Consider the following 15,366-nt stretch of genomic DNA (forward strand, 5'->3'; position numbering starts at 1 on the left):
CTTGCTATTTAGCTCAGAGCCCTGGAAGCGTTGCTTTTGATGGCTACCATTACTGCTTAACTTAGGAACGCTCTGCCTAGTGAGGGGTCTGTGCTAAGCAGAGTGTTCCTAAATGTAACTGAGCTCATCAAAGGGATGCCTGTTCCCATGTTCAGGTATCAGTAGACATCGTGCCTCGATACTTGGTTTGTGCCTAGTCAATGCACCGAATGATAACTCATTAGCAACAGGCAGGGGACAAGTTTCAGATGGTACTCTTCACAGTAAGACATTAACTGCCAAAAAATGAACAAGATAATTTCGGGTCAAAAGGAAATGTGCTCTGTTTGCCTTTAGACATACCAGAAGGTAGTTTTGCTAAGTCACAACAATCAAGATTGGAAGAAGAGGTTGCTCCGGGATCCCCTTTCTCAATAACAGAAGAAAGAGAGTTGCCAGGTAACATCATGCACCCAGCCAATGGTTCAAGTAGGAGTGGGATAAATGGGTCAGCACAGGATGTAACAACATGAATCACAAGGGAGGTATAGTTTTAAGATCATAGTAGCTACAAAATCCTAAAAACTAAGCTTTTGTGCTTTCGGAGACAAATAAGTTGTTGCACAAATTATAGATAAAAGCAAGTGCCATTATCCCCTAGCATTTTTATTTCTTCCTCGTAACTCTTCCTTCTGGGAATTTTCAGGGCCCAAGGGTTCCTAAAGTTATAGGTCTCTGATATAGTTGATAGTTATCAACCAAATTTTTGTGTGAGAAATATCTATACCGATTAAGAAGAATGATCTGGAATGTCTGCACGTTTGAGGCTGGCCTTCTGGACAAATGGTACCACGCATTTTGAAACAAAGGGCTCCAACGCAACAGATTTGAAAGCATTGATTCCAGACAGCCTGGATTTGAATCCAGGAGCTGCTGGTATGAGCATGCAAGACTTATGCGAGCTCTGTTAAATGGGAATCCTGACAGTACCTACTTCACACAATTTTTGTGAGACTTAATTGATGCTTGCAAATCCCTCAGAACAGCACCAGACCCCTTGCAAGCCCTCTGAAGACTGGCACCCAGAAGCAGTTACACCAGAGAAATACCCTAGCTATATGTCCTCCTTAGAACCTATTACAACACCTTGGCCTGCTTCTTAGACAAAATGTCAGTTGCCCCGATTTAAAGTGCTGGGAAGATATAGAAGAAATGAGCACTTGCCAGAGAGCGAGGTCATGTCCGGGCAGTCAGCGGGGCTTCCATGGTTCGCATCTGTGCTTCCAAATAACTCATCCTCTGGGCAACTGATGAATTGAGCAAGTCTACTTTGAACACTTTGTTAGTTTTATTCCACGTTTTATTTTTGTTTTCCAGAAGGAATTTCCACTTCATCCCTAGAAGTTGTGCCAGAGAACTTGAACGGTTCTGCCATTCTCCCAACATTTGAAAACTTCACTAAAAAACGGAAAAGAAAATATGAGGTAGTAGTCCACAAAACTTAAAAAACTAGAGCGTTATGAATCTGGAGGACATTATGCTAAGTGAAATAAGCCAGACAGTACCACATGGTCTCACTTATATTGAAATCTAAAAAAAGTTGAACTCAGAAACAGGGAGTAGAAGGGTGGTTACCAGGGGTCAGGGGTAGAGGAAATGGGAGATGTTGGATGGGGCATACAAACTTTCAGTTACAAGTTAGTAAGTTCTGGAGACCTAACATACAGCATGGTGACTATAGTTAGTAATAATGTACTGTATACTTGAAATTCGCTAAGAGAGTGTATCTTAAGTATTCCTACCACCCCCCAAGAAGGTAACTGTGTGAAGTAATGAATATGTTAATTTGCTTAATTGTGGTAATCATTAAAAAATCTTTTTTTAAGTAGAGATGAGGTCTCACTATGTTGCCTAGGCTGGTCTCAAACACCTGGGCTCAAGTGATCCACCTGTCTCGGCCTCCCAAAGTGCTGAGATGACAGGTGTAAGCCACCAAGCTTGGCCCGTGGTAATCATTTCACAGTTTATATGTATATCAATCATGTGTATACCTTGAATACATAACACTTTTGTTTTTAGTTTTTTAGAGATAGGATCTTGTTCTGTTGCCAAGGCTGGAGTGCAGCATGAAATCATAGTTCACTCTAACCTTGAACTCTTGGGCTCAAGTGATCTTCCCACCTAAGCCTCCCGTGTAGCTGGGACTACAGGTGCATGCCACCACACCTGGCTAATTTTTAAAAATTTTTTGTAGAGATAGGGTCTTTCTATGTTGCCCAGTATGGTCTTACACTTCTGGCCTAAGGTGATCCTCCTGCTTCAGCCTCCCAAACTGCTGAGATTACAGGTGTGAGCCACTGTACCTGGCCTGATTTTTATTTGTCAATTATACTTCAACAAAGCTGAAAAAGAGGAAAGAAGGAAAAGGTAGTTCATTATGAATTTAAAGTAACAAGTTCATATTACTTATCAATGCTGTTGTTGACCTTCATATGTGAAAGTGCTTCTAAGTGTTTGGGGAGGGGTATTTGTCTTAGCTGTGGTCACTGATTTCAGTCTTCGTGAATTGTGGTTTGTATTTATAAGACAGCTATTCCATGTCCATTTGCCCCAGTGGGACCAAGTGGACCTATGTGTAAATCAGACTGATAGTTTGGTTTCATTGGTAGCATTTTCAGACAACTGAACTACCAGAAAGCAATGATTTGGTCACAGTGATAGACAAGGAGGAGGGGAAGGAGGGAACCAAGTGGGCTAGAGAGGAGTCTGGGGCCGGGCATGGTGATTCATGCCTGTGGATCCCAGCACTTTGGGAGGCCAAGGGGGGAGAATCGCTTGAGGCCAGGAGTTCAAGATCAGCCCGTGCAACATAGTGAGACCCTGTCTCTACAAAAAATGTTTTTAAAAATTAGCCAGACATGGTGACATACACGTGTAGTCCCAGCTACTCAGGAAGCTGAGGTAAGAGAATCCCTTGAGTCCAGCAGTTCAAGGTTACAGTGAGCTATGATCATGCCGCTGTGCTCCAGCCTAGGCAACAGAGCAAGACCCTGTCTCTATTTTTTTTAAAAAAGAGCAATCTGAGACAAAGACGGAGGTGGACTGTGGGTTGGTGGCCGGCTGAGTGGTGGCAGACCTTTGAGACACTGTGCATACAGCCCATCCCAAAATCTTGTCTACAAGATGAATATTGGAACCATTTCAGTCTTTTCCTTTTTTGTCCTGTTACTTATAATCCCAAATGACTTATTTATTAGTACATTTGAGAAAAGTATATTACTCTAACCAACATTCATTTAATTAACTTAGATCTCCAGAGTCTTATTTTCTGTGATACCAATGTAAGCCAATTAGTAATAGAAATTTATTCATAGTATTCATTGTGTGTATTGGTAGTATATTAGGCCATTCTTGAATTGCTATAAATAAATACCCGAGACTGGATAATTTATTTTTTTTTAAAAATAGAGGTTTAATTAGCTCAAGGTTCTGCAGGCCATACAGGAAGCATGGCACTGGCATCTGCTTGGCTTCTGGGGAGGCCTCAGGGAGTTTTACTCATGGTGGAAGGCCAAGGGGGAGCAGGCGTGTCACACAGGGAGAGCAGGAGCAAGGGGCGGGGAGGTGCCACACACTTTCAAACAGCCAGGTGTCATGACTCGCTGTTGTGAGGATGGCACCAAGCCATGAGGAATCTGCCCCCGTGACCCGAATGCCTCCCACCAGGCCTCACTTCCAGTATCGGGGATTACATTTCAATATGAGATTTGGGTGGGGGCAAATATGCAAACTATATCAGGTAGCATGAGTGTAAATTTTTCTATTTCAACTTGTTCTGTATTGGTCCTGAACCTGGGGTAATACCTGACAGGTGTATAGGATGATGCCTGATCACACTTGCTTAGCACTCACATTTGCTATGAATATTATTACATGCTGGCAGCATCTTTTTAACACAAAGCATGCACTCAACTTATGTAATTATATTAAATGTGATCATCTTGTTATTGTTGTTATGATTTAGCTTAGGTACAGAAAGCGTCCGCTTAATTCAGAAAATGCAAAGAAAGCACCGGATTGCCTAATAAAACTTTTAAACCAGATGCAACTGTTCAGGTAAGTTTTAGGTTTCAAAACAAGGTCGTGGAAGTGTGATCACTCACCAACAACGTTTATCTCATGACCACTGTGCTAGGGCCCTGAAGGAGTTGGGGCCTGAGCAGATGTGAGGATTGATACATCATTTAACCCTTCTGGGTTTCTGGTTCTTCATTCATATGAAAAGGGTTTGAACTAAATGTCCATCTTAAGCCTCCTCATGGTCTACCATACTAAAATGCTGTTCTTAAAAAAATCATTATCCAGTTATGAAGAGAAGGCAAGCATGGAAATATATGTTAAAAATACTGGCTAAATGAAATATGCTATATCCATACAATGGTCTGTTATTCAGCCTTAAAAAAGAATTAAATTCTGACACATGCTATACCATGGATGAACCTTGAAATCATTATACTAAAGGAAAGAAGCCAGATAACAAGGGACAAATGTTATATGACTCCACTTAAATGAGGTGTACCTAGAATAGTCAAATTCATAGAGGCAGAGAGTGCAACACAGGTTGCCAAAGGTTGGGGAAAGGAGGAGCTGTTGTTTAATGGGTACAGAGTTTCTGTTTGGGATGATGGAAGAGTTCTGGAAATGGATAGTGATGATGGTTACAAAACACTGTGAATGTACTTAATGCCATTGAATTTTATACTTAAAAATGGTTAAAAGGGTATAAATATTATGTTATGTGTATTTTACTACGGTAAGAAAACACCAGCCAGGTGTGGTGGCTCACGCCTGTAATCCCAGTACTTTGGGAGGCTGAGGTGGGTGGATCACCTGAGGTCGGGAGTTTGAGACCATACTGACCAACATGGAGAAACCCCATCTCTACTAAAAATAAAAAATTAGCCAGGCGTGGTGGCGCATGCCTGTAATCCCAGCTACTTGGGAGGCTGAGGCGGGAGAATCGCTTGAACTCGGGAGGTGGAGGTTGCGGTGAGCTAAGATCATGCCATTGCACTCCAGCCTGGGCAACAAGAGCAAAACTCTGTCTCAAAAAAAAAAAAAAGAAAGAAAGAAAGAAAGAAAGAAAAGAAAACACCATACACACACAGTACACACATTTGCACATGCATGTGGACACACACACACCCTTATAACCATGTAACAAGAAATACAGAGGTGCCAGGATTTCAGAGGGATGAGGAAAGGTAGTGGAGGGATGGGTTTCTGTAGTGATTTGAGTTAATTCAGAGTGATTACAATGGAAGTGCTTCCTGAGTGAGGTTTTAGAAACAAAGATTTGAATGGCACAGGGAAGGTGAGAGTAGAAATTGTTCCTTTGTTGGAGAGAATGGCCTGTAAATGAAGGAAGGGAAGAAAGGAATGGCAAGTTGATTTGCTTAACTGAGACAGAAATTTTCTTAGGATGGAATACATTATTTGAATAGAAATTTTTACTATTTTTCAAAGTCTGGTGTGCATGCAATGTCCTTTGAATGTCAAAGCAAGCCCACGAAGGACTTTGGATCGGTGGAATTCCCATGCTCTTTCAGGGGCACACAGTTATCTGTGTATTCACTCAGCAAATGCACACTGGGCAATGTCGGATACCAGGCCCTGTGCTTGGTATGAGAGTGAGGTGAGGATGAGTTTTAGGTGCTTTTCATTGAAACATTTGACCTAATAGAGAAGACAAACTATAAGCAAGCAAATAAGAAAATTAACAAATAAGCAAATATGACCATTAGACAAAGAACAGTGACTCTTAGAAATGTTAGAGCTAAAATGTAGATGTGGGAAAAGAGTGTATTAGCTCATTCCTGACCACAGGTTTCAGGGCCAGCTTAATGCAAGAGAAAGGGGAGCAAGTGGAAGGTAGGAAGGGATGGGGAGCCTCAGTCTCATCTTCCCTGGAGTCATCTGTCCTTTTGTTCTCTACTAAAAAAAAATCACCTTCATCTGTGCTGCTATTGAAAGATGACCTGAGGCCAGGCACGGTGGCTCATGCCTGTAATCCCAGCATTTTGGGATGCTGAGGCAGGCGGATCACCTGAGGTCAGGAGCTTGAGATCAGCCTGGCCAACATGGTGAAACCCTGTCTCTACTAAAAATAGAAAAAAATGAGCTGGGCGTGGTGGCACGCGCCTGTAGTCCCAGCTAGTATGGAGGCTGAGGCAGGAGAATCACTTGAACCTGGGAGGTGGAGGTTGCAATGAGCTGAGATCGTGCCATTGCACTGCAGCCTGGGCAACAAGAGCGAAACTCCATCTCAAAAAAAAAAAAAGATGACCTGAGAGTTTGCATAGTGAGGTTTCCAGATTGGGGATGAGCAGGCAGGGAGGGGAGGGAAGAGAAGGGAGACACTACATGTTCCCATGACAAGAAATGTCTGGAGAAGAGTCTGAAGTATCCTTGTAATCAGATGACTTATTAAGAAAGTCTGCTGTCACATCCAAGCCATCCCAATGATATTTACTGCTTTTATGTTTATTAGACTCAATAAACTAGAGCGCTTTCAAAATTTGGTTCTTCAAGAGTTGAGCAGTCTTAAGCAGGATATTCAGGCCCTGGAACACCTTGAGAAGGAGGTTCTGGTAAGTTCTTTTTGTGTGGAACATTTTCTGACTTCGGATCTTTCCCAGGGAAAAATAACGCTAACTACTTAAACAAAACTTTTGTTCAATCTTAGGAATTCTGGGGGAAACAGTCTGCTGATCTGCAGTCTTTCTGTGATCTGCAAGTGCTGAGGTACTTTGAAAGGTGTTCTTTCTAGAAGAATCTTGGTTGAAGTATGAGGTAATGCTTTAGCTAGAGAATGGGCAGTTGGTGACGGTAAAACTCCCATAACTAATGAAACAGCTGCATCTTTTGAACCGGCCACTTCTGTGGCACCTCCCTGAGGACAGAATGCGGCTAATGATACCATTCGAGAGGCGTAAATCTTGAAAAGCCTGATGTCCAATTTTCTGTGTTTTTTTAAAATCCCAATTTTTTTTATTTTTAAGCAGTATTTTTAAAAATTGAAATGGTTAGATTTTGAGAAAAATGTTTTGGTTTCTAAGTAAACAGTTTTCAGTTTTATACAAATGTTCAGTTATATACAAAATTGTGCTTTTGATAGACTATATTCTATTTTACTCATTTACACATTTTTTAAAACAACAAATGGGTTGATCCTGCTGTGGCTCCCTGCACTGTAATTCATCAATACATCCTCTGGGGAAGCTCTTTCTATCCCTTTGGGATATCGTCCCATCTTCCGGAGCCCAAGGAAGGGGAGAGTTGAGTCTGGATCTTCTACTTCTGCCCTGCGGGAAAATTCTAGTGTTCTTTCCCACTTGAATAATCAAAAGGAATCCCCATATAAATTTATAATAGTTAAAGCTTTATCTTCCAATTGAGAATCAGCTGCTTTCACAGAAATTTAAGGCACATGGTTTTAGGAAGGATATTCTTCCTAAAACCTATGCATATATTCCAAAGCAAAAAAAAAAATCTTTTAAAATTTGAGTTATCCATCCTGCCTTTTACTCCAATTAACACAGTTAATGATGATGACTGTATGAATCATTTCCACAGTCCCTCACACACCATCTCCCTCTGTGTATAGTTAAAGGTGATGACACCTTTTAAACCATCTTCACTTAATACCCATGGTTGGTAGTTAGTGGTTCTCCAAGGTCTTGGAATCAAGACCTCTTTACATATTTAACATTTATTGAGGATCCCCAAAGACCTTTTGCTTATGTGGGTTCTATCTGTGAATATTTTTCATATTAAAAATTGAGACAGCTTTTTAAAAATACACTTATTTTAAAATAACAATAAACCTTTTCGTGTTGATATAAATAACAGATTTTTATGAAAAATAACTAGACTTTTCAGAACAAGAAGCATGTGGGAAGAATAGCATTGCTTCATGTTTTTGCAAATCTCTTTACTGTCTGGCTTAATAGAAGCCAGCTGGATTCTCGTATCTGTTTCTGAGTTTAATCTGTTGTGAGTCATGTAGCCTATGGGAAATTCCCCTGGACATTTTTGAGGGAGTAAGAATTTAAAAACCAAATAATGTCTTAATGTTATTATTATTACCAAAATAATTTTGACTTCACAGAACCTTTGGTTTCTTAGGGTTTCCCCAGGCACACTTTGAGAACAGCTGATAAAAAGCCACAGTGTTAAGCACTAGAGATTATATCCCCTAGTCTTCTGAAACCTGGGGGATTCATTTATTTTGACTAAATCCCCAATATTAGGCAACTCTCTCTTCAAACACTGTAAGATGTTAATTACTATTTGCATTCATCTCCCTTTGATAACAGGTCCCTGTGTGAATTTAAATACCTTAAAAACAACCATCTCCTTAATATACCTCCCCTGGGGTTTTGTGTTTGTTCTTTTCTCTTCCAAACACCTAAGAAAACTTTCCTCTTGCTTGCCAGTGAGGGATGATGGTGATTCACTTAGCTCACGCTGAGTGCTTATGGGTGCCTCGCCCTGGGCTGAGTGCTTGATGTGCAAAGGGCCTTACAAGAGGTTAGTAAGCCTCATTCAAGGTCAAACAGGTATCCCTTGTCTGTCCTTATCTTATGTTTTCATGTCAGTGATGGCGTATGTGTTTTGTTAAAGAAATGAAAAGAATATCCCTCAGACTGGATTATTTCAGCCCCTAGCTTAGAACTACAAGGTGCTAGGGATTCAGTGCTTTGATGGTGCCCATGAAATACCTCTGCATATGTTGTGGGCCTGTGGTACTGACAGAGAGAATGCATAAAATGGAATCAAATGAACATGTTAATCTCTTACATTAATATCCTGGGGTGTTGGTGTCTATAATTAAGTAATATAATGGTCTGTGAAATAACTCTGATATGCAGATGTATCTAGATGTATGTTCTTGTTTTTAAATTGTCTAATGTGAATATAATAAGAGATGGACCAATTTCTTCCAGGTTCAATTCAACTCAGACTTCATAAGAAAGCCAAAGCCTGGTTTTATGATTGCAGCCCTCAGGTAGGTGCAAAGATTTGCATTGTTCAGTGGATGTGAATCGGGGTCAGGGCAGGGAGCAAGCTCTAAAAGATACTGTAATGCTTTGTTCATATGACATTTCTGCAGCGGAACTTCTCCATTTTTTTTTTTTTTTTTGATGGAGTCTCACTCTGTCACCCAGGCTGGAGTGCAGTGGCATGATCTCGGCTCACTGCAAGCTCCGCCTCCCAGGTTCACGCCATTCTCCTGCCTCAGCCTCCTGAGTAGCTGGGACTACAGGCACCCGCCACCACGCCCGGCTAATTTTTTGTATTTTTAGTAGAGATGGAGTTTCACCATGTTAGCGAGGATGGTCTCGATCTCCTGACCACGTGATCCGCCTGTCCCGGCCTCCCAAAGTGCTGGGATTACAGGCGTGAGCCACTGTGCCTGGCAGAGCTTCTCCTTTATAGCAATTTCTCCCATTTTAGAAATTATCTTTTTGGGTCTGGGTCATTCCTTCAGTAAGTGTTTATAACTGAATGCTTACCCTACATCAATCACTATGATGGACATAGAGACACAGGTTGAGTATCCCTCATCGAAAATGCATGAGACCAGAAGTGTTTCAGATTTCAGATGTTTTTGGATTCTGGAATATTTGCAGAATATGCACTGGTTGAGCATCCTTAATCCAAAAATCTGAAATTCACAATGCTCCAGTGAACATTTCTTTGATATTGACATTTTAAAAATTTTGGATTATGGAGCATTTTGGATATCAGATTTTCAGATTACGTATGTTCAGCCTGTTCAGTGGTTAATACACAAACGTGTTTAATGGAGGCAACCCATTAAAAGATACATTTTTTGAAGGAAGATAGAAAAATGGCAAGTAAACAAAACAATGACAACAAGTGCTTTGAGGGCTATTAACAAGGTGCTTTGGCAGAGAGCAGTGGTATGAAGTGTCAGCTTAAGACACTTCAAGGTCTCTCTGAGGAAATGACATTTAAGATGAGGTTTCAAGAATAAGAAGAAACCAGACTTGCGGTTTAAAGTAGCAGGGTCAGGTATGGTCATCTTTGAGAAACAGTGAGTAAGGGAAGCAGTTATTTGAAGTGAATTGGGAGGATGGTAGACTCTCAACGAGGTAAGGCTTCATTGTCCATGTTGAGGAGTTTGAATTTTATACTAAGGGTTAGAGAAAATATATGTGGTTTTTGGTGAAGCCATTGATTATCCTAATCTAGGAATAGATTAGGATAATATAATCTGATTTATATTTTAAGAAAATTACTCTAGATGCTATGTTAAGAATTGATGGGAGGAATGAAGACTGGATGAGGAGAGTCCAACCAGAAGGCGTTTGGTGTCCAAGATGGTGGTTCTAAGCAGGAGGATAGCAGTGGAGGTGGTGAGAAATAGATTTCAGATATATTTTGGAGCTGGAGTTAATAAATTGCTGATAGCTGGAAGCAGTAGGTAAAGGAAGAAGAATGAAGTCAGTCTTCTAGGTTTTTGTCTTTTGCAATGAGATGGATGGTGTTGCCAGTTAGATAAGGAAGACTCAGGGTGGGAAGAATATGTGGGTCAAACAGAAACTACAGTTTATTTAACATTTTAACTGGCAGATGTCTGTGCACATCCAAGTCTTGATAGGAACCTGGAGTAACTGGGCAATTTTCCAGGAAAATACAGTTTAACAAAATGGACTTCTAAATAGATGGGAAACCTTAGCAGACAAATCTTCATAGAAGAGAGAGACAAAGTTGTCAGAGAAGTACCCTACAAATATGTGTATGATCCAGATTACATTACAGAGGAATTCTACTAGTTTTTTAAAAGAAGGATAATGTTAGTGCTGCTCAAACCATTCTAGCACATAGAAGATTAAACATTTCCTAATTTTAACATAAATCTTGCATTACCATGTCAAAATGCAACAAAAATTGCAAAGAGAGGTACAGAACAATCTCACTTAAAATAACCACTCTAGGCTGGGCCTGGTGGCTCATGCCTATAATCCCAGCACTTTGGGAGGCCAAGGAGGGTGAATCACCTAAGATCAGGAGTTTGAGACCAGCCTGGCCAACATGGTAAAACCTCATCACTACTAAAAATACAAAAATTAGCCAGGTGTGGTGATGGGCAACTGTTATCCCAGCTACTTGGGAGGCTGAGGCAGGAGAATTGCTTGAACCCAGGAGGCAGAGGTTGCAGTGGGCTGAAGTCATGCCACTGCACTCCAGCCTGGGCAACAGAGCAATACTCTGTCTCAATAATAATAATAATAATAACAAAAACAATAACAACAACAACAACCACACCAAAATTCTCAATAAAGTGTTGGCAAACAGAATTTAGCAGCATATTGTCATGACCAAGTGAGATTTATTCCAGGAATGCAAAGATGGTTCGATATTAGGGAATCTACTAATACATTAATTACCAATAGATCTAGGGAGAAAACTCATTATGATTATCTTTATTTCCAAAAGCATTTGAAAATTCTACATCTGTTTTTGAATTTGCATAAAACCTAATAAAATAGTAGCGATTAGTTACTCTGTAGTATGATAAATCTCAGTCCAAAAGCCAGTATTCTGCTTAATCGTGAAATTCTAAATGCATTATCACTAAAATCAGGACCAATGGATGGGAGATGGAATAACATAAAGGCGTCCATTCTGCCTAAATTAGTAAAATAATTTTTATTCCCCAAAGCCCCAGCAGGGTTATTTTTTGAAACTTGACCAGCTGATTCTAATGTGTAAGGACAAGGACAGGGGAAAAAGTAGATAGAACATGATTGAAAAACAAATTAGAAAAAAGAGTACTGGTACAAGTCCAAAGCAATTAGAAGGGAGTTAATAATGAGTTTCAAATCTGAAATAAACAAAATGGAAACCATAGGAGGAGGAGTAAAACCAAACCTGGTTCTTTAGAAAGACTAGATGCAGTAAACAAACTTCCACTTCAGACTGATCAAGAAAATAAAATGATAGAGAAGGCACAATGAAATTTTGAATGAAATGTAGAAATAACCAATTCATAGAGGCCTTAAAAAGCATAAGAATATATTAGAAACAGCAATATGTCAATAAGTGTGAAAACTTAGATGAAATGAACAATTTTCTAGATGAATATGATTGAAATGTAGAAATAACCAATGTAGAAATAACCAATTCATAGAGGCCTTAAAAAGCATAAGAAGATATTAGAAACAGCAATATGTCAATAAATTTGAAAACTTAGATGAAATGAACAATTTCCTAGATGAATATGTATTACCTAGAATCATAATTAAAGAAATTAAATTGGTAGTATAAAAAGCCCATCCTTAATTTATAAAAAATACATCAGGTCCTGATATTTTTAATATAAGTTTTATCAAATTTATAAGAAATAAGTAATCCATAAACAAATGATTCCAAGGAAAAAGGGAAAAAAAGAAAGCTTCCCAGTTTATTTTAGGAAGTTTCTATAACTTTGATACCAAAACAGGACAAGGACAATCCTGAGAAGAAAATTATAGATCAGTCTCAAATGAACATAAATATAAAAATGCTAAAAATTTAGCAAATATACTCCACCAGTATTAGTTATGTGTATGGGGTAGAGGGTGTGTGTGTGTGTGTGTGTATTGAGAAAAAAAAACCATTAGAAGTAGATGGATATCATACATGCAAGGATGGTTTAACATTTAAGAATCTATTAATTTATTTTTACCTGATCCATAGAATAACCACATACTTATTCTAGTAAATTCAGAAAACACATTTGATAAAAATTCAGCACCCATTCATGAGTAAAATCCAACCAATAAACAATAAGACTCTTAGAAAACTAGGGATAGAATGTCTGCAGCAATACTAAACTTAATGGCAAAACATTTAAAATCATTAACAATAATTTCGGTTCTTTCTTCCTAGTTAGCATAGTGCTGATTCTAGTAACTTCTGGTGGGCCTTAAGTGCCCTTTTGAGGTTTGTAATGAGCTTTCTTGCATGATTTTTCTCCAGCAAAATTCTGCTCAGATTCAGGTGTAAAGAAAGTAGAGAGAAGGCTTCATCTAGGGGAGTGGTTTTGCCAGAATCCAGAGGCAATCTCAGTCCAAGAAATTGAGGGTGTTTGCTCAGGAGTTGTTAGAGTGATGCACTTTGTCTGACAGGGAAAGAGAAATAGAAGCCAGTTCCTTCGATGGACCAGTTATAAAGTAATGGGTTCAATGGATGGGCATTTCCAGTGGATAAAATTGTCCAGGTAAGCAAGGAGAAGAAGTGATGGCGAAAGGCCAGGAAGATGTGGTCAGAATGTGGGATGTTGAGAATCAAGACATCTGTGATGATAACAGGTTGGGGTGCACATAGCTGTGGTGACACTGAAGAAACTGCTAGAGGAGGGAAGGAGTTGAAGAACCAAGAAGCCAGAGCTTGAAAACGGATGCTTCATGACAGTGTTGTAATTACTGCTAAGCTGATAGGAACCAGGGCCCAGTGGACAAAGGGGCCAGGAGGTTGATAGTAGAATGCAGATGGATGACATAAACATCAGCAGGGAGGTTTCTGTGAGAGTCAAGAGTCATGCCTGCATGTGGCAGTGGGGAGCAAGGAGAATGCTACCCCTCTGCCTGGCCAGGAAGTCATGGGATATCAGAGGAAAAAAAGCTTTTAGTTGAGTCAGGGTGTCAGGGGAGGTGGTACCTTCAGAAACCAGCCATGTTTTAAAGAGGAAAGGAAATATTTTCTTCCAGAAGAGGCTGAGGATATTTGTTTGCTGCTGACAGATTGAATTGTAGGGGCAGGAGAGGAAGACCTCAGGGAGTGGGGAAGGCAGGGAAGAGCAGTAGATAGACTGGGGTCCAGGAGGAGATGTACACACAGCATCAGGTGAGGGTGTGGGGGATGATGACTGTCTTTCAGCAGCTACTAAAGCAAGGGGATTTGAGACCAATGGAACTGACTTTTCGAAGCTTTTTGAAGGAGGGAGCTTATGGTTATCTCTGAGAGCCCTGTGTTCTGCTGAATGGTCCATCAGCTGATGGTGTTACCACTTCGTGAGTTTTCTGGCAGAGTCATGGAGGATCACAGAGTACATAAGTATGGAATGTGTGAGACAACCAGCAACTATTCTCTTCTTAGATGCAGTCTCTTGAAGGACAGCAACCCTCCCACTCAGTTGGATTCTTTGAATATTATTTTGTTCATTCTCACAGCATTTAATAATAGGGCTTTTTATACAGATATCCACTTGGGGATTTTCTTCAATTTAGAGGTCTAAAGTAGATTTTGTAAGCAGACCATCTCCAAGTATATTTTTATAAGGATGTAATTCTATTTACCTTGAAGAGTATAGTAGTTATTTTTGCAAAACATGTATTTAGTTTAATTTTAACTTGAGAGTAAACCGAGTAGGTGATTTTTTAAAAAACTGCTTTCATGTCTAAGACTGTGCTTTGTTATTTTTGACCTGATAATTCCCCTTCTAGGAAATTATCTTTTTTTTTTTTTTTTTTTTTTTGAGATGGAGTCTAGCTCTGTCGCCCAGGCTGGAGTGCAGTGGCATGATCTCGGCTCACTGCAAGCTCCGCCTCCTGAGTTCACGCCATTCTCCAGCCTCAGCCTCCCGAGTAGCTGGGACTACAGGCGCCCGCCACCACGCCCAGCTAATTTTTTTTTTGTATTTTTAGTAGAGACGGGGTTTCGCCGTTTTAGCCAGGATGGTCTCGATCTCCTGACCTCGTGATCTGCCCGCCTCGGCCTCCCAAAGTGCTGGGATTACAGGTGTGAGCCACTGCGCCTGGCCGGAAATTATCTTAAAGATGAAATTGGACATGTGCAAAGATACGTGCAATAATATATATTACAAACTTGATCATAATAGGGAGATAATGGAAAGTGCCTAGATGCCCAGCTAAATACAGTCATATGATATGCCATGTAGCCACTACAAAGATTTACATGATATTAATTGACTTGAGAAGATGTTTAACAGTAAGTGAAAAGTCGCAAAGTAGCATATATAACATGATCCCACCTGTATGAAATGTTATATGAGTATGTGCCTGCTCATTACTCAGTAAACAGCTAAGTCTTTTAGGTGCCAGGGACTGTCTTAGATGCTGGGGTAGAATGATACCCACAGGATCCCTGACCTCATGGTGTACATTCTATAGGATTGAGTGTGGTAATAAAGGAAACAGATGAGGATTCATGCCAGTGCTAAGAAGGAAAACACTGTGGATAAGAGAGAGACACAGCGTGGAAGGAGGAAACCAAGTGAAACCTCTCTAAGGATGTGACATTTGAGCTGAAATCTGAAGATCGAGATGGAGCCAGCAGCAGGGAAGACTGAGG

General features: G+C 40.1%; 1 protein-coding gene across 1 annotated transcript in view; it reads left to right on the forward strand.

The window, feature by feature from the left end:
• Positions 1-15,366, forward strand: part of SYCP2L (synaptonemal complex protein 2 like) — an 87,394-nt gene that overhangs the window by 67,930 nt on the left and 4,098 nt on the right. The window contains exons 24-29 of the mRNA XM_054685588.2: positions 337-438; positions 1,357-1,463; positions 4,004-4,095; positions 6,530-6,629; positions 6,725-6,783; positions 8,988-9,049. Coding sequence (XP_054541563.1) covers positions 337-438; positions 1,357-1,463; positions 4,004-4,095; positions 6,530-6,629; positions 6,725-6,783; positions 8,988-9,012 — 485 coding nt within the window. The 3' untranslated portion in view covers positions 9,013-9,049. The remainder of the gene's footprint in view (positions 1-336; positions 439-1,356; positions 1,464-4,003; positions 4,096-6,529; positions 6,630-6,724; positions 6,784-8,987; positions 9,050-15,366) is intronic.

The sequence above is a fragment of the Pan troglodytes genome, chromosome 5 (genome assembly GCF_028858775.2).
Source record: "Pan troglodytes isolate AG18354 chromosome 5, NHGRI_mPanTro3-v2.0_pri, whole genome shotgun sequence".
Classification (NCBI taxonomy): domain Eukaryota; kingdom Metazoa; phylum Chordata; class Mammalia; order Primates; family Hominidae; genus Pan; species Pan troglodytes.